The 24,438-nt window shown below is 40.0% G+C and overlaps 2 protein-coding genes across 3 annotated transcripts; one reads left to right on the top strand and one right to left on the bottom strand.

Moving 5' to 3' along the window:
• Window positions 1-2,035: 2,035 nt before the first annotated feature.
• Window positions 2,036-8,805, bottom strand: LOC139411166 (Yip1 domain family, member 4). The gene is made up of 6 exons (XM_071157077.1): window positions 8,556-8,805; window positions 5,131-5,284; window positions 4,819-4,990; window positions 4,334-4,411; window positions 4,042-4,155; window positions 2,036-3,824 (listed from the first exon to the last, which is right to left on the bottom strand). Exons 1-6 carry the CDS (start codon window positions 8,611-8,613, stop codon window positions 3,687-3,689), a joined length of 714 nt encoding a protein of 237 aa, XP_071013178.1. The 5' UTR covers window positions 8,614-8,805; the 3' UTR covers window positions 2,036-3,686.
• Window positions 8,806-8,988: 183 nt separating this feature from the next.
• Window positions 8,989-17,335, top strand: LOC139417051 (exonuclease 1). Of its 2 annotated transcripts, XM_071166297.1 has the most exons (15): window positions 8,989-9,103; window positions 9,427-9,552; window positions 9,673-9,876; window positions 10,052-10,171; window positions 10,379-10,502; window positions 10,754-10,891; window positions 11,388-11,600; window positions 11,696-11,883; window positions 12,015-12,117; window positions 12,443-12,668; window positions 13,072-13,300; window positions 13,528-14,029; window positions 14,192-14,281; window positions 14,409-14,602; window positions 17,087-17,335. In XM_071166297.1, the coding sequence occupies exons 3-15, from the start codon at window positions 9,716-9,718 to the stop codon at window positions 17,220-17,222; spliced, it is 2,424 nt and encodes an 807-aa protein (XP_071022398.1). In that variant the 5' UTR covers window positions 8,989-9,103; window positions 9,427-9,552; window positions 9,673-9,715; the 3' UTR covers window positions 17,223-17,335. The 2 variants fall into 2 exon arrangements, with proteins under 2 accessions (XP_071022398.1, XP_071022406.1); XM_071166305.1 differs by lacking the exons at window positions 8,989-9,103; window positions 9,427-9,552 and having other exon boundaries at window positions 9,612-9,876; window positions 17,087-17,256.
• Window positions 17,336-24,438: the final 7,103 nt, after the last annotated feature.

The following is a 24,438-nucleotide window of genomic DNA, read 5'->3' as shown; positions in this document are numbered from 1 at the left end:
TGACAGCAAACACTTAATCGAAGAATACTGTCCATAGTTCCCACCCCTACTGTTGACCAACTGCTACCAAATTTTGACTTGCCTCAATAAAAAACAATGTTGTTGTTTATATTGAAGAAGCTATTTTCTAAGTCAAATGATACTCCAACATTAAGAGAATGGAAGAATCAAATGCTTTATTTAAATATATATATATATTTTAAACTGTCTACAGCCTGAAACAACTCAATTTGAAGTCAGATAGCGTAGTCTTACAAGGATTGGAAACAACATTGGGTGTGGATACAGTGGGAACATGTGGATCTGACCAAGTATGTAAATGTTAAGTTTATTATTTTTGTCCATCTAGGTTTTTTGTTGTATACTAACACCAAAACGACTACTCCCTTAAAACTTCTTATGGCTGCAGGGGCAGTATTGAGTAGCTTGGATGAAAGGTGCCCAGAGGTGCCCAGAGTAAACGGCCTGCTCCTCAGTCCCAGTTGCTAATATATGCATATTATTATTAGTATTGGATAGAAAACACTCTGTCTGTGAGTATAACAGAACTCATATGGCAGGCAAAAACCCGAGAAGAAATCCAAACATGAAGTGGGAAATCTGAGGTTGGTCGATTTTCAACCCAGCCCCTATTGAATACACAGTGGGATATAAGTTATGTTGCACTTCCTAAGACTTCCACTAGATGTCAACCATCTTTAGAAACTTGAATGAGGCTTCTACTGTGATGTGGGGCCGGATGAGAGCTCTTTGAGTCAGTGGTCTGGCAGAGAACCAGGTCCTGGTCACACGCATTTCACATGATAACGACCTGCATTCCATTGCTTTTCTACAGACAATGGAATTCTCCGGTTGGAACGTTATTTAAGATTTGTGATAACATCCTTAAGATTGAATCTATACTTAGTTTGAAATGTTTCTAAGAACTGTAATATAACTTTTTGAAGTTTTCGTCCGACGTTCGGCTGGACCTGCACGAGCGTTTGGATTTGTGTACTAAACACCCTAACAAAAGTAGTTACTTGGACATAAATAATGGCCATTATCGAACAAAACAAACATTTATTGTGGAACTAGGATTCCTGGGAGTGCATTCTGATGAAGATCATCAAAGGTAAGGGAATATTTATAATGTTATTTCTGATTTCTGTTGACTCCAACATGGTCGGATAATATATTTTTTCTTCTGAGCGCCGTTCTCAGATTATTGCATGGTTTGCTTTTTCCGTAAAGTTTTTTTGAAATCTGACACAGCGGTTGCATTAAGGAGAGGTATATCTATAATTCCATGTCTAACAATTATATTTTCATCAACATTTATAATGAGTATTTCTGTAAAATGATGTGGCTCTCTGCAATATCACTGGATGTTTTTGGAACCAATGAACGTAACACGCCAATGTATACTGAGTTTAAAAAATATATAAATATGAACTTTATCAAACAAAACATACATGTATTGTGTAACATGAAGTCCTATGAGTGTCATCTGATGAAGATCATCAAAGTTTAGTGATTCATTTTATCTCTATTTGTGCTTTTTGTGACTCCTGTCTTTGGCTGGAAAAATTGCAGTTTTTCTGTGAGTTGGTGGTCACCTAACATAATTGTTTGTGGTGCTTTCACTATAAAGCCTATTTGAAATTGGACACTGTGGTGGGATTAACAACAAAATTACCTTTAAAACGGTATAAGATACATGTATGTTTGAGGAATTTTAATTAGGAGATTTCTGTTGTTTTGAATTTGGCGCCCTGCAGTTTCACTGGCTGTTGTCATATCGATCCTGTTAACGGGATTGCAGCCCTAAGAAGTTTTAAGACCTACGCTTGAAAAAGAGCAATATTACAATTTGTCTCCCTTGAAATGCCGTAGCCACAACACAGCCAGTATACACTTTAAAATAGTCTTCTTTAATCCAAGATAAATCAAGAAATCTGTAATACATATGACGTTTTTGCCAAAGTTTAGTCCTGCAATTTTACATTAAGATATTATTTCTCAAGTGAAAAATGTTTAATTAAAACTACTCGTCTCTCGTTGAATGACAAACACTTTATTGAAGAATCCCGTCCATAGTTCCCACTCCTACTAGTAGTAGTAGTACTGTTGGTCAATCACCGACAAAAGGGCATTAACTTTGGTTACTGAACTTCGTCTTGAGAAAAAATTTAGTGTGTGTGAACAGACGGAAAAAACCTTCCTAACACCAATGTCACAAAATTCTGTCATTGTATATATGCGCAAACTGTTTAGACTGGGAAGCATGCATCAGGCTTTACACACACCACCGACAGCAAACATCCCCCACTGTACAGACCAACAGTCAGTCTGGTGAGTTTAGGCCCACCCCACCAAGACACCTTTTATCATTTATAAAGCCCTTGAAGTCAGCCACCCCAATAACACCTAAATTGGCTTAGACTGCATTAGCGTAAAACCAATGCACATTTCCGTTCATCCTCTACCCCTAGAAACCATATGCATACTTGAATTTACTTATCAGATATCCAATTTCAGATGTACTTTGTGACAAAGACTAAGGCCAAATGTGAGGTCAAACTGGCAAATTTCAACAACTGAGCATTTGCTATATTGTTCTAAAAGCGAATTATATACAATGTGTAAGAACATAACACAATCTCAAAAATTGTTTCAATGCGTTTTTTAGCTAATAATTCATAATATATTCACTGTAAATTCCATATCACTAAATTAACCCCCCTGAAAGTATTTAATTGCTATAGTACATTCAACATTTCCTACATAAAGCTTGGGTGTGAAATTAATTTTTTGCATGCAGATTAATGATATAACACATTACATACTGTATGAGAATGTTGTTTAAAATATTTAGTACAGTACAACAGTTATACAGACAATTATGTTGATATATTTTATGCCCCCTTAATGTGAATTAATGAGCGTTTTATAACTCTTAATTGTTCCAGGTCTAGTAATTTTTCACAATTGTATAACATGTTCTGAATACATACAATAGATACAAGCAAGTTGTCTGAAAATATACATCCGTTCAATAAAATATTTTTAAACAACTGTATAAAACAACTAATGAAAGGCACCAAACTTTAGTAGACTTTGTTTTATTTCACTCAAACTGCCCATCTACTTGTCTACCCAGGCTGAAATGACCACTAAATAATGCATAACAGTATGCTTAGCCCACTCCCTTACACAATAATGGGGAACCATAGGGGCAGACTTCTTTCTTAACCCCTTGGTTCAAATCGAACAAATTTGCACTGTATTTGGCACCACCTTCCTCTATGGAATAAAAGCATTAACAAAAATCAATGACTGGTATGTTTGTGACCCTCCCATGATTACCAAAACCAGATTTGATGCCTTGATTAAATAATTACAGTCCTTTTATATGATGCCAACGCGAACCTGCGATCTAATTACAATTCAATCTGAACACTGAGCTTAGACCATAAGCTACAGCTTTTTACTGAGCACAGAGGTAAGGGGTACATTTAAATACACTGATGTAACATACACCCTTATATCCCCACAGTCTAGAATTGTAAACAGGGTTAAAGAGGGAGAAAATGACCTTTCAAAAATCCATGCTCCTTATTTTCATTGTGTAATTAATCCTTGTGTCTTTTCACGGTGCTTTGTGTCATTCTCCAACCAAAGTTCCACTGTTGCCATTTGTCCAATCAGACACCAGTATATAGTGACAGGAAGTAGATGTACAAAAGGAAAATAGGGTATATGAGCAGAGGCTTCTTGGTTTTGAATTCATCCCCAACGAGCAGTGAAGCAGCACTGTAAGCAGCCCAAAATACTCCAGAAAGCTGAAAAATGACAGTTATCAACAACTAATGAACACATATCTAATTTAAGTCAATTTGTACTTTCTAAAAATATATAATCAAATACAGATGTAAAAATAGCTTTGAACAGGTTAGTTAGTGTATGTTAAATCAAACGTGCAATGCTGAATTACAGAGATTAATTTGTGAGAAAAATCAGATAGAATAAAAGGTTGATTGTCTTTGCTCCTATGCTCACCTTTATTAGTGTAGAAACAACATCAAAACCCCCAATGACCAAAAGCAATGGGGCTATAACGATGAGCGGGAGTAGAGAATATCCTATCACTCCAAGAACTTGTCCATAAGACACCTATTGAAAACAGAACAATGCAAGTCAGTGTTTCACAGCACGCCACATCATTCATGTTGTAATAGAAAGCAAATGCACATCCAGAGCCATGTACAGTATCAAGTAAGAGAAATGTATTCCTCATCAAGACTAGGAATACGACTTATTTCAGCTAAATGTAAACTTTGGTGGATCTTACCTCACCACCAAGAACACGAGCCAGCAAAAAGATTGTTAAAGAGCCGAATATCCAAATGGTAATTATCCAAGACACCACCTTAGGAAAATAAAATAAAGCGACAAATAATTAAAACACAACAACAACCAAAATAATACACACGCTGAAAATTGTGACATTGTACCAAAGTCTCTAGAGGACTAAATATTTTGGTGTGGAAAGTCCTTTTTTGAACATTCTTATATCGTTAAATATATCAATGTAGGCTGCCTCCCATTTAATTCAATTCAGTAAGTGAAGAGAACCAGTGAATCAAGTCCTGTTTGCGTGAGCAGCATGTGCATCTAATGTTGTTTCAAATCTCAACCCTACAATCGAAGTTCACCATTTACTTTTTCAAAGAAATCTAACTTAGTTGAACCAACAGCCCTCTCTGGGGGGCCAAGGGCCAGATGTAAGGTATGTTCTGAGATCAAAAGAATTCACAGCTTGAACTGCCGCCTCACCCTGAACTGTCCGTAGATGGAGATCATGGAGAAAAGGAGTACTATAGCCAGCGGGCCCCAGAAGTCAGGGTTGTCCCTCACAACCTGCCGGTTGAAGCCCAAGGAGGGCATTGGCATGAGCACACAGCGGATCTTGTAGTAGATGTCTTTCAGGTCGATGTCCAGCTCCTCCCTAATCATATAAGTGTATGAGATTGTACAGGAGCATCGTGAGATATCAGCACATTTAATTTGTAGTGATGGCCAAATCAAGTGTCATTTTAATATCAATGTACATGGATAAAGAATGGGTTTCTTGAAGAAGGTACTCACAGAAGAGGTTTGTTGTCTTCGGGGTCATCCTCTTCTACTTCCAGGAGCCAGCCATAGCCTCGTTTCCTCAGGAACGTGGTTGCATATGGGTCTTTTGCATTGTCACTGCCCATGTTCAATTTAACATCTGGGGCATCAATCGTCCCGCTTAGATCTGTAGGGAATTTAATGTATACGATTATTTTGTCTCTCTGCCCCATAGCTGAAATTAGTATAATTGCATGAATGTTGTTTTACAATATCTAAATGGTCTCTCTGCCCCAAGGCAAAATGTCTAGTATTGCAAGAAATTAACTTAAATGTTCTCTCCGAAGATGGGGGGCATTTAAATGGTTTTCCGTGAGGTGGGGGGCCCCCCAACCAAATCTCGCTTAGGGCCCCCGAAAGGCTAGGACTGGTCCTGCAAGGTTTCCAAATCCGTATCACAATCAAGGATCAATTGTTCCTTATCTAAATAGTGTTTCACAATTGACCAAATCCCCTCAGCTAATCAAAAGGTACATGGAATGCAGAAAGGAAAGACATGTCCCCCAGTGGTCGTCACACTGTCTAAATTACATTAAAGGCCCAGTGCAGTCAAAAATGTGATATTCATGTTTTTTATATATATTTACACACTATGAGGTTGGAATAATACTGTGAAATTGTGAAAACGATGATAATGCCCTTTTAGTGGATGAGCCTGTTTTTGTGGGACAGAATTTAGGCTTGGCTGATGACATCACAAGGCAGTAAATTAGTTAATAGACCAATAAGAAAATAGTTCCAAACCTCTGCCATTAAAACCCACCAGAGTCTAAGCCGGGGAGTGTTCCACTAAGCTATTTGATTATTTTTTTTAAGAAGGTCATACCATGGATCATTTAGCTATTTGATTTTGAATTTTAAGATGCCTTGAAGTATCCCAAAAATATGTTTAAAAAAATATTTGATGAAAAATGTGTTTTGGTCTTACTGTTATTAGCCCATACAAACACATTGATTAACAGATACTCCCCCCAAAAATGTAAAGGAAGTTTTCTCTGAAGTGTCTGTCCAATTACTGAGAGATATAAGAATGATCAGGAAATATATTTTGTACATGTATTTCACCTCACATTTTTGGCATTAAACAGTCCATACATACTTCCATTTGTTTTTTCAACTGGTACCGGGGACCTTCAGACGAGTCTTGCAAAACAACCGACATGTACATGTTCGTGAGAGTCTCACCTTTGTACAGAGGGGTAGTATTTGTGGGTAGCCCAAACAGTTGGGACGCTACGGACAGAAGTTGGCAGATTGGCTCAGAAGAGTCTTGCGGAGGTCATAGAGCAAAACGGAGAACATTGTGTTCGTGAGAGTTTCATCTTTCCATAGAGGGGTCATAATAGTTTGTAGGCCAAACCGTTTGGACGCTACAGCCGATTTTGTGAAGACACATTTTCGGGATTTTTCATGGTATGACAAACACCGCTCTAGCTCTGACACCTTTTACCAGCAGATGTGTTAGTGCGACATAAGAGGATGCGGTGAATTGAGACGCATCTGATATAAAAAAAAACATCTCTGTAGCTTAAACGGACAGACTATGTAGATTGTTTTATTATGCAAATTTAATTTCAGTGCAGGCGCAGACAACCTTAGGGGGTTTGTTTTCAGTTTTCCCCACTGAGGTATACTAAGAACTGGAGACTGCGTCCATGATGTCCATGCCCGTTGTTTTCAAGGTAATCTACTCGTATTCATATATGCCGATTCATGGGCCATCAATATCTGGGTTGGATCTGTTTAATATGGGCCAACATCACATGCGCTTGCACTTATAGGCTGACCACAACACTCGCGCACGCAAAATAAATGTAGAAATCCATGTTATTCTATTATTGCGCGCGCCAACAAGCATCTGCGTTGCCAAGGGCTAAAATAGAAGTCATTCCTATTTCTGACGCAGATCACGCTGCAAGTCCTGCCTCTCCGATCTCATTGGTTTATAGAAGCAGGTACCGACGTGCCATCTCCTCATTGGTTATACCCACAAGGGGTGATTGAAAAGTTAACTGTTTTGCCAGTTGTCGTGGTAATACTATGAAAGTGTAGATGCCAATCACCATATAAATTCAAAGATGAAAAATCCTGGAAGGGGGAGAGCCATACATGTTTAATGCTTTTCGACCTGTCCCCAAATGAATGTCATTGGTTCAGAGTTTGTTTTGATATTTTAACCTGCGTGTCATGATCGCATTTGGTGTGGGGGGACAAAATAAATGTATGCATGATAGCGCACTCGCGCAGCCGGTTAGGGTTCCGTTCACACAGGGAACAGTGCGAGCAGCGACAACATCACATTATCCAAAACATGGCAAACATTGGATGATCATACATTAAAAATGTTAACATCTTCAGATGCTGTGAGTTTTTTTTCAAATAAATGTTATTATTATTTAAATCAGCCTCAGCGACAATTATTTGAATAAGTCTATGGGTGTTTTATGCACAAAGGTGATGACTAAAGTATCTTATTAGGAATTTTAATATGACTTCTCTATGTGACTCTGGAAATTGTCTCCCTGGGCAATATGCAAAAACCACACCTCCATTTCCTGGTTGCTAAAATTCTAATAGTTTGCCTAATTTCAGTGAATGTGACAAAACAAGCAGTGTAGAGAATCATTGTACTATATTTTCAATAACCAAAAAATATTGTATTTTCAGCTGGTGTACAAAACCCAAAGTAAAAGACGCAAAAAATCAACTATAGAACAGGACGCATAGACATAGCGCACATAGAACAGACACCGCTTCTTCGACTTGCTTCAATGAGAACAGATCTATAATGTACATTTCTATGTGAATTTGGTCGGGTGTGCTAGAAAGTTACATATTGCAGCTTTAAACTGTAGTATTGAAGCAAAACTCTAGGAGCAGTCAACAGTGCCTCGCCCCTTTGTTTTCACCTCCCTACTCAGACCACTCGCAGACAGCCCTAGCAATTACTCTTTACTAGGAAGTTATTCGTCTCTTTTTGACCATTTTAATTGAAAAATCACAGTAAGGTACTTGTTACCCAGAAATTATTTGATATTAAGATAAACGGCTGCATTGGACCTTAAATCAATTTACTCAATGGGAAACACGTTAAACTAGTCCAAATAAATTGTTGAGTTTTGTATTAAACGTATCTCCAATCTAATAATATGTTAGGTGGATTTCCTTCAGTGATATAGCTAACTTTACATAGCTTGCTAACGTTAGCCTAGTCGTACAGTAGCAGCAGAAAGTTGTCAAATCTCTCTGAACCACGGTAACCTGACAAAAACGACAACACTTTACTGAAGCTAGTTGCCCAATGAATTAATGCTAGCAGAATGACGTGTTGACAAATACGGTAGGTAACTAAAAATACAATGAAACACATGACAGTATTCACGGCCTGCTAACATTACCCTCGGCTTCAGTTGATGAGACGAAAGTAAAATCTCCGTTGGTGGGAGAGAGATGCATTGTTGATGTTTTGTCAACAACCTTCAAGTCCTAGTAACTGACATTTAAATAAAGGGTTTAATTGAATAGATTGCCACAAGTAAATACAACGTTGTCATTGACTGGATTTCACAATATTTTCCTAACTATTCCATCTTGTTGTTGAGGTATCGTTTGCTCAAACACACAGGCAGCTACCGAAGCAGGAAGTGCAAGGGAGGCTGGGAAAGACGACACGTCAAAAAATCCTAACACCGCAGCAGACAAGCTCGCCATCTAGTGGGAGGGAAAGGTGACGCTGGACTCCCGCCATCAATACGCAGCATGACACCAAAAAAGAGAACCAATCCCTTCTTCTTTTGTCGACCAAATACCCTCCCCCACATATGGTTGGTCAGAATAAACTGACCAATAGTATCAGCTCGTTGTGAACTCTTACTATTGCCGCTAAAAGCGAACTCCTGTTAGATAATAAGGTGCCTCGTTACGGTTCAGTGCTTTCAATTCGCGGGTAAATATGTCGGTAGCTTGCTAATGTTGTCTTATATTCTTGTATGCATGTATTTATTTCAAAATAACGTATTCAAATGTATTCATTTAGCTATGCGCTAGCAAGAGTTTGCTAGAAACGTTCGCTAGCCCACTTCATTCCAATTGTTCGAACTGCTAACTAACGTTAGCTAGCTACAACTTGCTTTTGTTTTTTTACAGCACCAACAATGTATTTATAGGTATATTGTTTAGGTAGTTAGCTAGCTAACTAACGTTAGTGGCCGTGCTAGGTGTCTAGCTAACTTTAGCCAACTTGCTACATGTGCTTGTCATCACTGACAGTCACTGGTGAGTGGCGTAGGTTTTTGAAGATCCACGAACGTTCGAATGAATTAACGTTATTTACGGTCGGTTTCTACGCCAGTGGAACTATCTCGCTGGAATTCGTAATCTACCCTGCATGTACAGGTAAATGAGCAAGTATATGCAGATTACGATTAACTAACGTTAGTTAGGTAACGTATTATTTATCTTAAATGTAGTTTCATTATGTTTTGTCAAATGGTCTCTCCCTCTCCATGAATATAGCAAGCAACTGTCCTGAATGTTAGTGGCATCACCAGATTAAAACATGGGGATCCAGGGGCTGTTGCAGTTCCTCAAAGATGCCTCGGAGCCCATCAGTGTGAGGAAGTACAAGGGACAGACAGTGGCCGTAGACACATATTGCTGGCTTCATAAAGGGGCATTTTCTTGTGCAGATAAACTTGCCAAAGGGGAGCCAACTGACCAGTAAGCTGTTTTATAGCTATCTCAGTATGCATTAACTACCTAACCCTATTAACTGTTCCTAGGCCATCATTGAAAATAAGAATTTGTTCTTAACTGACTTGCCTAGTTAAATAAAGGTTAAAATATATATATTATTTATTTAACTACCTAACCCTATGCATTTTCTTTCACATAGGTATGTTACATACTGCATGAAATTTGTGGACATGCTGTTGTCTTTTGGTGTGAAGCCCATCTTGGTGTTTGATGGCTGCAATCTGCCTTCAAAACAGGAGGTGGACAAAGCTCGCGGAGAGTAAGTGTGTGGGTGTACCTGTAATTTTATTTAAAGCTAAGATAGTGATGAGTGAGTTAATATTAGGCCTAGATGGTATTTGCTGTAATGTGTTTCATTTTTATTAAATAAAATCTTCCATGTACTTGACTAGGTAGTTTCTTGAATAGGACGGAGTAAATATTTTTACCCAAAAAGTAAGACCTGACGTCTGTCTGTGTCTTCCAGGCGTCGTCAGGCAAATCTGCAGAAAGGTAAGCAGCTCCTACGTGAGGGAAAGATTTCAGAGGCCAGAGACTGCTTTACTCGCTGTGTTAACGTCACCCCTTCCATGGCCCATGATGTCATCAAGGTAAATATTTCCAATACTGCTAAAACTGTTTAGATGAAAAAATGCTTTCTACTGCTCAGTATTTTTCACTGGAACCCGATGATGCGTATCTTGAATGAAGCGTGTCTATTTGCTGGTTTTGTGCAGTGGTTTAATCTGGCTTAACCAGTTAAACTCGTCATCTGTTTTGTGATGCACTGCTTAATGTTTATGATTGCAAATCGGTGGCTTAAAATTGTTTTATTCAGCTGAAATGATGTTTTCTCCTCTAGGCTGCAAGGACCAGAGGAGTGGACTGTGTGGTGGCCCCGTATGAAGCTGATGCCCAGCTGGCCTTCCTTAACAAGGCTGGCATTGCACAGGCTATCATCACTGAAGACTCAGACTTATTGGCGTTTGGCTGCAAAAAAGTACAGAATTGGGTCCTTTAAAATGCTGCTCACTGTGGAATTTCTGCAATGCATTTGTCACAATGATCATCTGGCTTTAAAGCAACTGTCTGGTTTTTCTAGATTTATATGAAAATCACCAATAATTCGTTAAAATGCGTGAAATAAGTTTCCTTATTGGTAATTAAGTAAGTTACAAAGCAGCTTTTCTGTGTTATAATGGTGTGGGCATACACTGGTCATTAATAACATTCATGTGAGATCTCTAGTTGGCCATCTCATCCACCGGAGATGGCAAGCATTTTTTTTTATGTGTGTTTGAGCTACAATTTTGAGGTGGGTTTTTTAAGTGTTTTTTTCCCTCTCTTTTTCAATTTATTATTTGGCAACGTACGTGTATAGGATGAGTGAGTCAACATTATTTGTTATTATTATGGGTTTTAACTGGACCGTTACTTTAATGGCAACTTAGATTATGGTAATGACCATAATAGGTTCTGCTGATCATCTCTCTCAGGTGATTCTAAAAATGGACAAACAGGGGAACGGTCTAGAGATTGACCAGAACCACCTGGGGCGGTGCCGCTCTCTGGGTGACGTCTTCACGGAAGAGAAGTTCCGCCACATGTGTATTCTCTCTGGCTGTGACTATCTGTCCTCACTCTATGGGATTGGCTTGGGCAAAGCCTGTAAACTGCTGAGGATGGCAAACAACCCAGACATCATTAAGGTAAGTTTGAATGAGAATTGGTAGTAGAACTTGCACAGGGTTAGAAATGAAACTATAATGAAAATGGCCCCTCTAACTTGTTTATGTACTTTCAGGTGATAAGGAAGATGGGCCAGTACCTGAAGATGAATGTGGTTGTGCCAGACGAGTACATTGACGGCTTTGTTAAGGCCAATAACACCTTCCTCTACCAGCTGGTGTTTGACCCCATCAAGAGAAAGGTGGTGCCTCTCAACCCCTATCCAGAGCACATGGACCCTGCCACCCTCAGCTACGCTGGCCGGTATCCTTTCACTCAGTGGCAGGCCTGACTCTTGCTCTATACCTGTTGATTAGTAGCGAAATGGAAAATAAGACACTGGTGGTTTCCCATTTACTACCAGTAAAATATGTTGTCCTTAATGCTTAATACAGTAATTTAGGAGATTGCAAAGGTTTACAGGTGGCCCTGGGTAACCTGGATATAAACACCATGGAGAGGATTGATGACTTCAACCCAGATGCTACAAATGTCAAGGTACTGGCACTAGGTAGAATGATTAACATAACAGTCATTTCTATACAAACACTACTCATTCATCATCACAAGTAGTACTGCTAGGTTGTTGTTTTGCTTGTGTCCTTAGTGTTGTATACGTGGGGTACTTAGCTATTTTTAGTCGATCAGTACAATTGTATTAATATTTAACTTACCAATGTGTTTGTCGCTAGAGTGCTTAACCTAGCTTTACCCCAGATCTGTATGCTGTACATGTATGGCATGACAACCATAGAGGAGTTGGCTAAAGTGCACGTAATTTACACTAACGTATATAAATCCTTCCTCCCTTTGTGTTTCTTAGCCAGTGAAACCACGCAGTCGTGACTGGAATGACAGCCAGGAGACTCGGGCCTCCACACACCCTAGCATCTGGAGCAGAAGTTACATACCAGGCACCTTCTCTGCCTCCCAGCCTGTGGGCTCTCCACAGAGGCCTCCTTCAACCAGGGGGAAGGAGAGGCTCATCAGTATGCAGGGGCTGAGGCTTCCTCACAAGAACACACAGGTTATTAAGAGACCCAGAGAAGGTGAGATTAGTTTGCTATCTTGTTGTTGCACCGTCATGTTTGAGAGGTGCTCTTTCTGTCACCGTAGGAGGGAAGATTATTTGATTCACCCAGCTCCATTTAAATAGGTGTGAGAGGATTTGGGTTTGTTCAGGGAAAAACACATTTTTATTAACATAACATCCCAGTTCATCTTCTGAAGCATTATCAGTCATTCTATGGAAAAGCCTATACCTATATAACATTGGGTGGACCTTCAAAATGTAATGTTCAAATAGAACAGGAAAAATCTTCTCGTCATTATACAAAAGTTTATCAATGTATTTGATTAATGTAAACCTCAACATTCTTTCCAAGTGGTGTTGATGAATATTTTTATTATAGACCTGACCCAAACGTCTGATTTTCCTTTATCTCCCAAAAGACTCTGGTGTTTCAGACCAGGATGTGCTGCAGCAGTACTCTCCCTCCGGTCAGAAGCGGTCCAGAGGGGAGGAGGACCCTGGACCCACAGAGAGCCATCACATCTCCACATGCCCCCAGCCCAGTGCCACTGCTGCCGCTACCCATCCCAGACCACGCAACCGCTTCGCCACCCTGCTACAGAGGAGAAACCAGGAAGGAGGTGGAGATGGGCAGGAAATGCAAAGCAGGTATGGTCTTATAATACACACTTTTAGTCATTGCTACAGCTATTTAATTATATAGGAAATCTTTCAAACTCGTCTTGTCTTTTACATGACTAAAAATGACCTACCTAAAACCACTGATTCTTCCAATTGTTTTCTTGATCGCTTTGTTTGGCCCACATTTGACAAGTTTTTGTTTTATTTTTAATGTTTTGTGATACTGACTAAATGGTTGATCTATTCCCCTATAGGTTCTTCTGTAGTGGCAGCAGCTCCAGTGAGGTGGCCAGCCAGAATCCGGAGTCTTTTGTCAAAGGGGAGGTGTCTCAGGATGAGGTCACACAGGACCCCAGGGAGGACTATTGTATCGGGGGATATGCTGATACAGAGGAAAATGACTCTGTTGACCCTCATAGCCCACCCCCCTCCCCTCTGTCTGCCAGTCAAGGGTTAGGGGTGTTCCGCTGGTCAGGCAGCTCCTCAGAGAGATCCAGGACCCCGACACCCACATCCGGCCTCTCGGCACTGCAGCAGTTCCAACGCAAGAAGGAAAGCTTCTCCTGGAGCCAGGAAGACCAGAGAACTCAGAAGACCCCCGGAGCCCCATCCCCTATTCTGGGCAAAGAAGACAAGGATTCACCACCAAACTCTCCACCGTCTCAGGACAGTGCCTACTTCTCTCAGCATTACCACACTTCCTGCAATGTTGTGGAAGTGTCCCCACCCACTCGGCTGGAGGATGCCACCAGGCCTGTATGTCACCGTTTCCTCTGCTAATTAGTCATGCGTAGGCTTCATAACATTTGCATCATTGCAAGCTAGTTGAGGGTGCATATGCATGGCTTTTTTTATGTTGTGGTTTGAATGAGCGGAGGCAGTGGCTTTATTAATTTACTGCCTGTTCTGTTTTCTAAGAAAATTTACTTTAAGGATTCAGACTCTGTCAAAAGCCCCAGTTCCTCTCCAACAGCAGATGAAAAGAAATCCAGCACAATGAGACCGAAGGTAGCTTACTTTGGAACTATTTTGTATCATGTTGGTTTAATAGAGACCTGGCAGCTAGAACACTTCTGGGATGAACATGCTATATATTCCCACAGTGAAGAATTTTCTTTCCCATCTCTCTCACCAGGTGGCAGGTCTCCCGCGGATGAAACCCGGTGACCAAGGAAAAGGGACAAAGATCCGACCCTCTGCCCCTGCCAGGGCCAGTGGCCTCCGTAAAAAGCCTGCAGGCCCTGGAAAGAAAGTCACCACCAACAATGAGAACAACCCTGGCCTCCAGGCCACAATCAGTGGACTCTGGAAAAACTTTGGTTTTAAGAAGTAAGTGAGGGTAATCATAACCTGCATAGTCCTCAACCCTGTAGCTGGAATACACCATTCAATTGTTTTTGCTTTTGTATAAGATTATAGATGAGGCCTAATAACAACCTTCAACAGTAGTCCCCATACTTTCATATTTTCCCCTTTTTTGAACACAACCAATTTTATATTCAAAGGACCTGTCACAAACTTGTCTCTAATTTCTATACTGAACAAAAATATAAACTCAACATGCAACAATATCAAAGATTTTACTGAGACAGTTGTGAAGAGGGCACGACAAAGCCTATTCCCCCTCAGGAGACTGAAAAGATTTGGCATGGGTCCTCAGATCCTCAAGGTTCTACAGCTGCACCATCGAGAGCATGGTTGCAGCACTGCCTGGTATGGTAACTTCTTGGCCTCCGACCATAAGACACAACAGAGGGTAATGTGTACGGCGGTACATCACTGGGACCAAGTTTCCTGCCATCCAGGACCTTTATACCAGGCAATGTCAAAGGAAGGCCCTAAAAATTGTCAGACTCCAGCCACCCTAGTCATAGACTGTTCTCTCTGCTACCGCACTGGAAGCGGTACCGGAGCACCAAGTGTAGGCCCAAAAGGCTTCTTAACAATTTCTACCCCCAAGCCATAAGAATCCTGAACAGCTAATCAAAGGGCTACCCATAGCCCAATTTTACACTGCTGCTACTCTGTTTATTATCGATGCATAGTCACTTTAATAACTCTACCTACGGGTACATATTACCTCGAGTAACCTGTATATAGCCTCGCTATTGTTATTTTACTGCTGCTATTTATTTGTTCTATTTTTTTACATAACTTTTTTTTTAAGCGTTGTTGGTTAAGGGCTTGTAAGTAAGCATTTCAATACCTGGCGCATGTGACAAACCTTTAAATGGGCCTCAGGATCTCATCACTGTGCATTCAAATTGCCATCGATAAAATGCAATGGTGTTCGTTGTCGTAGCTTATGCCTGCCCATACCATAACCTCACTGCCACCATGGGGCACTCTGTTCACAACGTTGACATCAGCAAACTGCTCACCCACATTAAGCCATACACGTGGTCTGCGGTTGTGAGGCCGGTTGTACATACTGACAAATTCTCTAAAACGACAGAGGCGTCTTATGGAAGAGAAATTAACGTTTACTTCTCTGGCAACCGTTCTGGTGGACATTCTTGCAGTCAGCATGCCAATTGTACGCTCCCTCAACTTGAGACACCTGTGGCATTGTGTTGTGTGGCAAAACTACTAATTTCTGTTGGCTATATAGAGTACTGAATATGTTTTTGTTTCAGATTCCACTAGTCTTCATGTGAGTGAATGATTGCTACACTGAACAACAATATAAATATAATGTGTTGGTTTCATGAGCAGAAAAAAAGATTCCAGAAATTGTCCATATGCACAAATCTTATTCTCTCAAATGTTGTGCACACATTTGTTTACATCCCTGTTAGTGAGCATTTCTCCTTTACCAAATTAATCCATCCACCTCAGGTGTGGCATTTCAAGAATCAGATTAAACAGCATGATCATTGCACAGGTGCACCTTGTGCTGGGGAAAATAAAAGGCCACACTTCAGAATTGTCACACATCACAATGCCACAGATGTCTCACGTTTTGAGGGGGGGGGGGGGGGGGGGGTGCAATTGGCATGCTGACTGCAGGAATGTCCACCAGAGCTGTTGCCAGATAATTGAATGTTAATTTCTCTACCATAAGCCACCTGGCGTTTTTAGAAAAAAGTGTCAGTATGTCCAACTGGTCTCAACCGCAGACTACGTGTATGGCGTCGTGTGGGCGAGCGGTTCGCTGATGTCAACATTGTGGACCGAGTGCCCCGTGGTTGTGAGGGTATGGGCAGGCATAAGCTGCGAACATAATTGCATTTTATCGATGGCAATTTGAATATACAGACATACCGTGACGAGATCCTGAAGCCCATTGTTGTGCCATTCATCAGCCACCATCATGTTTCAGCATGATAATGCACAGTCAAGGATCTGTACACAATTCCTGGAAGCTGAATGTCCCAGTTCTTCCATGGCCTGCATACTCACCAGACATGTCACCCATTGAGCATGTTTGGGATTCTTTGGATCGTGTACAAGTGGGACGACATTCCACAGGCCACAATCAACAGCCTGATCAACTCTGCGACGATGTCGTGATGCATGAGGCAAATGGTGGTCACCAGATACGGTCTAATTTAAAACGCCTCTACTTTAAAAAAATGTTTTTTTCAGGTATCTTTGAACAACCGATGGATATCTATATTCCCAGTTGTGAAATCCATAGATTAGGGCCAAATTAATTTATTTCCTTATGAACTAACTCAGTAAAATCTTTGAAATTGTTGCATTTATATTTTTCAGTGTTGATTACAGCTTTACCAATTATATGATAACCATCTCTTTCTTGTGACCTACTTTTCATCTGAACTGTATTGATTGTGTTTTTCTGTGTTGCAGAGAAAATCCAAAGATAAACCCCTGTAAGAAAGGAGAGCCCATGTCACCAGTGAAGGACAACGTGCTAGCCCTCACGCCTGAAACGGACAAGGATATTTACTTAATCTCCAGTGTTCAGAAAACCATATGCCTCTGATGCCGAGTTTTATAAGCCTTCGCTTTACAACATACTGTGTATGTTAATACGTAGTGCATTTTTATGGACTAGATGTAATTGATTTCAGTTTAAATAAATGCAACTTTCTTAAAGGTTTAGGCTGTTATTTAAGAAATATATATATTTTTGTAGGTTGTTGAAGTAATCTTATTTCATAGCCGTAGTCTTACTTCATGGCCGAAAGTATATGAACTCCTGCTCGGCGAACATCTCATTCCAAAATCATGGGCATTAATATGGAATTGCCCCCTTTTTTGCTGCAACAACAGCCTCCGCTCTCTGGGAAGGCTTTCCACTAGATGTTGTAACATTGCTGCAGGGACTTGCTTCCATTCAGCCACGAGCATTCGTAAGGTTGGGCACTGATGTTGGGCGATTTGGCCTGGCTCGCAGTCGGTGTTCCAATTCATCCCAAAGGTGTTCCATGGGGTTGAGGTCAGGGCTCTGCAGGCTAGTCAAGTTCTTCCACACCAATCTCTACACACCATTTCTGTATGGACTTCGCTTTGTGCACGGGGGCATTGTCATGCTGAAACAGGAAAGGACCTTCCCCAATCTGTTGCCATAAAGTTGGAAGCACAGAATCGTCTAGAATGTCATTGTGTGCTGTAGTGTTAAGATTTCCCTTCACTGGAACTAAGGGGCCTAACCCGAAATATGAAAAACAGCCCCAGACCATTATTCCTCATCCACCAAACTTTACAGATGGCACTCTATTGGGGTAGGTAGCGTTCTCCTGGCATCTGCCAAACCCAGATTTGTCTGTTGGACTGCCAGGTGGAGAAGTGTGATTTTGTTTCAAATAAAAAAAAGTATCCCCTTTTTTGCTCCAATTTTGTGGTATCCAATTGGTAGTTAGTCTTGTCCCATCGCTGCAACTCCCGTACGGACTCGAGAGGTGAAGGTTCCTTCCTCCAAAACACAACCCACACTAATTCTTGACACCATGCCCCCTTAACCCGGAAGCCAGCTGCACCAATGTGTCGGAGGAAACACTACACCTGGCGACCGTGTCAGTGTGCATTGCACCCGGCCTGCCACAGGAGTCGCTAGCGCGCCGTGGCACAGTAACATCCCTGCCGACCTAACCCTGGTCGCAGCCGGCTGCAACAGAGCCTGGACTCAAACCAGGATCTCTAGTGATGCAGTGCCTTAGACCACTGCGCCACTCGGGAGGCCCGAGAACTAATTTTCCACCTTTTTCTGGAGTTTAATGGTGGTGAGCTTTACACCACTCCTGCTGACGCTTGGTATTTTGCATGGTGATCTTAGGCTCATGTGCGGCTGCTCGGCCATGGAAACCCATTTCATGAAGCTCCCTACGAACAGTTATTGTGCTGACGTTGCTTCCAGTTGTAGTTTAGAACACGGTAGTGAGTGTTAGCAACTGAGGACAAATGATTTTTACAAGCTTCAACACTCGGCCGTCCCGTTCTGTGCGCATTTGTGGCCTACCACTTCACAGCTGAGCCGTTGTTGCTCTTCAATGTTTCCACTTCACAATAACATCAGTTACAGTTGACGGAGGCAGCTCAAGCAGGGCATAAATTTGACGAACTGACTTGTTGGAAAGGCTCTCCAGTAAAGCCATTCTACTGCCAATGTTTCCTTATGGAGATTGCATGGCCATGTGCTCTCATTTTATACATCAGCAACAGGTGTGGCAGAAAATTCCTGAACACTAAATTGAAAGGGTGTCCACATACTTTTGCCTATGTAGTAAATAAATGATTACACAATCTGAGTTCATGGTCATAGAATGTTTGGTTCTCATAAGAAATGTCAACAGAGTAGGTATGTGTGAAGTGAACCCTTAATTAAGATGGTTGAAGAATGAACAATGCATGTTTACTTAAAATGGCCTACCAGAATGCTAACCCTTGAATGTTGAGTTAGCACAGGTGGCTCTGTGCCTGAGAATGATACTTTTTCTACTGTTTACAGTAGGCCTACTTTATTGTCACTTGATAAGGCTCCTGAGTGATGCAGCGGTCTAAGGCACTGCATCTCAGTGCTAGAGGCGTCACTACAGACCCTGGTTCGATTCCAGGCTGTATCACAACCGGCCGTGATTGGGAGTCCCATAGGGTAGTGCACAGTTGGCCCAGTGTTGTTAGGGTTTGGCCGGGGTAGGCTGTCCTCGTAAATAAAAATGTGTTCTTTACTGACTTGCCTTGCTAATGGTTAAATAAATAAAAAATATTGAGTTTGTGGTTAATAACTGGATTTGATCCATTTTAAATGAGGCATACGAAAAACAACCCAGAAAGCAAACACTTGGAGGGTGGTACACTTGATAATTCAGTAGCTTTTTGTAACTCAACTCATTCCTATGTAACTTTCATTTTATTCAAATGTATTTGAAAAACAATTCCCGTTTTGTACAGTAATATTTATGTATATCCTGGTAACACTTTATAATAACCTTCTATAATATTTCTAAATGTTTTGTTTTAAATACCTATGAAGGGTAAGGTCTAGAATGCTTATACATGTTAAGAAATAGTTCTACGTATAAATAATTTATAAATGCTTATTTATTAAGGTTATAAAAGTATAAAGTAAAACAATAAAGGCCTTGGCTATCAGGTGTAGTGTTTTGCAGACTGCCTGGCCTATTCAATCAAAATCTCGCATGTGACAAAATGTTATTTTATTCATTGTTGACGCAGTGGACTGCAGTATTTAAATACCATGAAGACAGGACCAAATGTCTTTCTAATCAAAAGATGCATGTCGAAAATAAAACTGGCATATTAGCATTGTGAAACTAGCGTATTGTTGTCTGTTAACAGATGCCTATCAGATGAATTATTACACTATCGTTCCATCATTGGGCCACAAAGCAAAATACCTCAGCTCTCCCAGATGCCTGGCGGCCATAAAGCAAAATACCTCAGCTCTCCCAGATGCCTGGCGTGCTTGAGTCTCAATTTACACCACAGATTGCACAACGGACAGTGACATCACCTCCTGAAGACTTGAGGGTGGGTAAGTGTTACATTTATTTCCTGTTAAGCAACTCATTCTCACAGTCCAACTAAGGGCTCTATTCAATCAAAACCGATTTCTAGGATAAGACAAAAACAACAACCCTTTTGCATTGCAAGATGGTGGGTTTTCCATATGACATTGTTGCATACCTGGACAACTACACTCCCCTTTATTTATTTGTACAGTAATGCACAACTTTTAATTTGGCTATACGCTCCAGCATTTTCGATTGGAGATCAAATGTTTTTTATGAGGCGACAGTACAGAATGTCATGTTTTATTTGAGGGTATTTTCATGCATATATGTTTTACCGCTTAGAAATTAAAGCACTTTATGTATATATTTCAGTTGAAGGTGTCGTAAGTATTTGGGCAAATTCACTTATAGTGTATTAAAGTAGTCAATGACAACAACAACCACGTGACTCTACAAACTCGTTAGATGCATTTGCTATTTGTTTTGGTTGTGTTTTGGATTGTGTTGTACAGAAATGAATGGTACATCATATATTGTCATTTTGGAGTCCGAATAGAATGTGTTTCTGAACACTTCTACATTAATGCTACGTGTGCCTTTTTTTATGTATGTAGTTCCGTCGTTAAGATGTTCTTCTCTATTGATGTTCTGTATTATGCCATTCTGTATTATGTTTCATGTTTTGTGTGGACCCCAGGAAGAGTAGCTGCTGCTTTTGCAACAGCTAAGGGGGATCCTAATAAAATAACAAATACCAAATGCTGATGCTAACATGACCACAGAAAATCATGAATGAATCGTGAATAATGAGTAGTGAGAAAGAGGCATAAATATCATACCTTACCCCAAAATTAGAAGCGCCCATTTTTGGTAATGGTGAGAGGTTACATTTTTTTTTGAGGGGTATGATATTTATGCCTCTTTCTTACTCATAATTATTTACAATTATCCGTAATCATGGTAGCATCCACATTATTGTAGAAGTGAATACACTATAAGTGAATTTGTCCAAATACTTATGACACCTTCAAATGGGGGAACAAGATACATGAAGTGCTTTAATTTCTAAACAGTAAAACAGACATTTGATCTCAAATCAAAATTGCTGGAGTATAAAGCCAAATTAAACGTTTTAGCTTCACTGTCCAAATAAATACAGACTGGAGTGTATATCTTTGACATACCCTGGAACTCTGGTTACCAGGTTTGATTGAGGTGTATCGCACTGTAGCGCAAAGTAAATTTTTCAAAGAGACAATGTTTGTTATTCGTAGTGATGGTGTTGCTACAATTTCTTCACACCTCACCAAGCTTTGTTTCATGCCATTAAAAAGACAAATAAACTATTTATAGTTTCAAACAAAGTCTAGCTTTTATTTTATCAAATTACATTATACATCTATCTACTATATAGGGTTTCAGTAGTATAGATATTCCCTTTTTGAAAGTGTAAAACCTCTAGCCTACTTACATATTTTTTCTCTTGGCTGCTTATGAATGCAGCCCGACGACATTCCCTCTCGGTATGTTAGTCATGACCAGAGACTGTATCAAACCTTGCTAAGCGGAGAGAGGAGACAATGTAGTTAATGTAACAGGTGTGAGTATCTGACACAGCAACAATATAATAAAACTAGTGAGGATCTTCCAATTATGTTAACAAATGTAATTGAATAACACTTTTTTAAAGTACTAGGCTAGCCCTTATGAAAAATCACTAGCATTCCTATAAGAAACTGTACAGTTGTTTTTAATACCCTATAGTTAGCTTGTCACCTAAAACACTCACAAACCTTTACAGATGCACAATCGAGAGCATCATGTCGGGCTGTATCACCGCCTTGTACGGCAACTGCACCATGCTCAACTGCAAGGCTCTCCAGAGGGTAGTGCGGTCTGCACAACACATCACCAGGGGCAAACTACCCACCCTCCAGGACACCTACAGCACCCGATGTCACAGGAAGGCCAAAAAGATAATCAAGGACATCAACCACTCGAGACACTGCCTGTTCATCCCACTATCATCCAAAAAGCAAGGTCAGTACAGGTGCATCAAATCTGGGAAGAGAGACTGAAAAACAGCTTCTATCTCAAGGCCATCAGACTGTTAAACAGCCATCACTAACATAGAGAGGCTGCTACCAACATACAGACTCAAATCTCTGGCCACTTTAATAAATGGACTTGATAAAGGTATCACTCGTCACTTTAAATAACGGCACTTTAATAATGTTTACATATCCTACACTACTCATCTCATATGTATATACTGTATTCTATACCATCTACTGCATCTTGCCTATGCCGCACGGCCATCGCTCATCCATATATTTATATGTATATATTCTTATTCATCCCTTTACTTTTGTGTGTATAAGGTAGTCGTTGTGAATTTGTTAGATTACTTGTTAGATATTACTGCGTTGTCGGAACTAGAAGCACAAGCATTTCGCTACACTCGCATTAACATCTGCTAACCATGTGTATGTGACCAATACAATTTGATTGGATTTTAGTATGCTATGATATTCTTTTGCTATGAAAATACAAAATAATGATTATAGGAGTCTCTATAGTATGTATTTTTGACCTATATTAACTTCAAACTATCCAATAAGATTTCAGTAGTATAAATGTTATGCAGTATCTCTAAAGTATTCTTATGAATTTAATTAGCGTTCCTATATTATTTTCTATAATATTCCCCTGAAGTTATTGAAAGCATTCCTATAGGCTATTATCAAATAAAAAACATTTCCTGCTAGCAAAAAAAGAAAGTCGACCAATATTTATTTTGGGTATAGCCAGGTTACTTTTAAAGTAGTGTGAATTTTTGGGATGGTACTTTCAATACATTAATACCATTAAAAACATTTTGCATCTTAGTAAAAACAGAGCAGTAATATTCATGTTCATTTATTTTAATTAAAAAAAAAACATGTACAATATATAAGCGATGACCCTTGCATCACTGATGCATGTCCCTGATAAGTTAGCAATGAGTAATACTATTAGAATCACACCGATTCAATGACATACAACACACATTCTGTGATCTCCAAGACTCCAACTATTGCTCAATTCCAGTGAAACCAAATGCATGCGTTTTAACTTGAAGCGGCACTTCCCTAACATATCCTCACACTGGACGGACCTGAATTAAATTATGTTGATGCTTTTCTTGGCCAGGTCACCATGGCAAATGAGAATCAGCTCTCATCAATCAGCTCAATAACATCAACCAGCTCTCTAAATACACCCATAACTAATCTCTCTCATAAGTGTTTGGCAGAGGGACAAGCTAGCCATCCACATAAATACATTTACACTTGATATCTTCCAAAGAAAAAGCTTTTTTTTGTCTCGACCTCTCAACTTTCACACATTTTTTTGGATGAGATGCCTAGATTGCGGTTGATGAACAAACTGTCTGCTTAAAATACATATGGTTGAACCACAACAATGGGAATAGGTTGACATAAACACATTGACCACTAAGCTTGTGTGACTACAAACTTGTTGGATCCAATTTTCAAGTTGGTGGGGTTCTTTAGTGGCCCAAAGATTTGATCAGGCATTTTGGAATTGGTTTAATTAAATAAACGCTTTTTGTGATGCAATTCAGTCTAACAAAGAAAAAGAACAGCAGTTGTGCACAACATCCATTTTTGAACACGAATGAGTTATTCTACTTTTTTTCTGAGATTTTGTAGTTAGTTGTGTGATAAACAATCTGTTCATAAATGAATCGGCCGTATGACTACACAGGCTGGGATGGGACAGATCCGGTAATTAGTTCTTCTACAGCAAGTTTTACAAAAGCTGTGAGGTGAAGAGGTACAGATTTTCCAAGAGTTTAGAGTTTTTTGTCTGCAAGTTTTGAAAGGAATATACCGAACTCTGACTCTGGGTGAAATCCTAAAACACTAAGACGTTTGGGAATTACTTGCCAAAGAAAGAAAAGCTGGCAAATTTGTTGTGGAACACACTGCGTTCCATGGAAAAGAGATATCAAACTTCCATTGTTACCCTCAAATGTAAAAGATGACGTTGCCCAGAGAGGCACTCAGTTCAGTACACTATCAGTAAGGTAGATTAGCTGATGACAATTGAAAGAAACATTTTCTCGTCCATATAATTCTTCAATTTTTTTGACTAAGAGGACTAAAGAAATGTGAGCTCATCTAAGGCCCCACTGTCAAATACATCCTTGAAGCAAAA

The sequence above is a fragment of the Oncorhynchus clarkii genome, chromosome 1 (genome assembly GCF_045791955.1).
Source record: "Oncorhynchus clarkii lewisi isolate Uvic-CL-2024 chromosome 1, UVic_Ocla_1.0, whole genome shotgun sequence".
Classification (NCBI taxonomy): Eukaryota; Metazoa; Chordata; class Actinopteri; order Salmoniformes; family Salmonidae; genus Oncorhynchus; species Oncorhynchus clarkii.
Note: the sequence above shows the minus strand (reverse complement) of the source record. Positions and strands in the feature narration are given on the sequence as shown.

What these genes read in the sequence shown, in the direction of transcription:
- LOC139411166 (XM_071157077.1), bottom strand. Translation starts at nt 8,613, where the DNA reads ATGCATCTCTCTCCCACCAACGGAGATTTTACTTTCGTCTCATCAACT. An exon ending in CCATCTACGGACAGTTCAGG is followed by an intron (nt 4,412 to 4,818) that starts GTGAGGCGGCAG and finishes TATTTTCCTAAG; the next exon opens with GTGGTGTCTTGGATAATTAC. An exon ending in CTCGTGTTCTTGGTGGTGAG is followed by an intron (nt 4,156 to 4,333) that starts GTAAGATCCACC and finishes TGTTTTCAATAG; the next exon opens with GTGTCTTATGGACAAGTTCT.
- LOC139417051 (XM_071166297.1), top strand. Translation starts at nt 9,716, where the DNA reads ATGGGGATCCAGGGGCTGTTGCAGTTCCTCAAAGATGCCTCGGAGCCC. An exon ending in TGGCGTTTGGCTGCAAAAAA is followed by an intron (nt 10,892 to 11,387) that starts GTACAGAATTGG and finishes CATCTCTCTCAG; the next exon opens with GTGATTCTAAAAATGGACAA. An exon ending in ACAACCCAGACATCATTAAG is followed by an intron (nt 11,601 to 11,695) that starts GTAAGTTTGAAT and finishes ATGTACTTTCAG; the next exon opens with GTGATAAGGAAGATGGGCCA.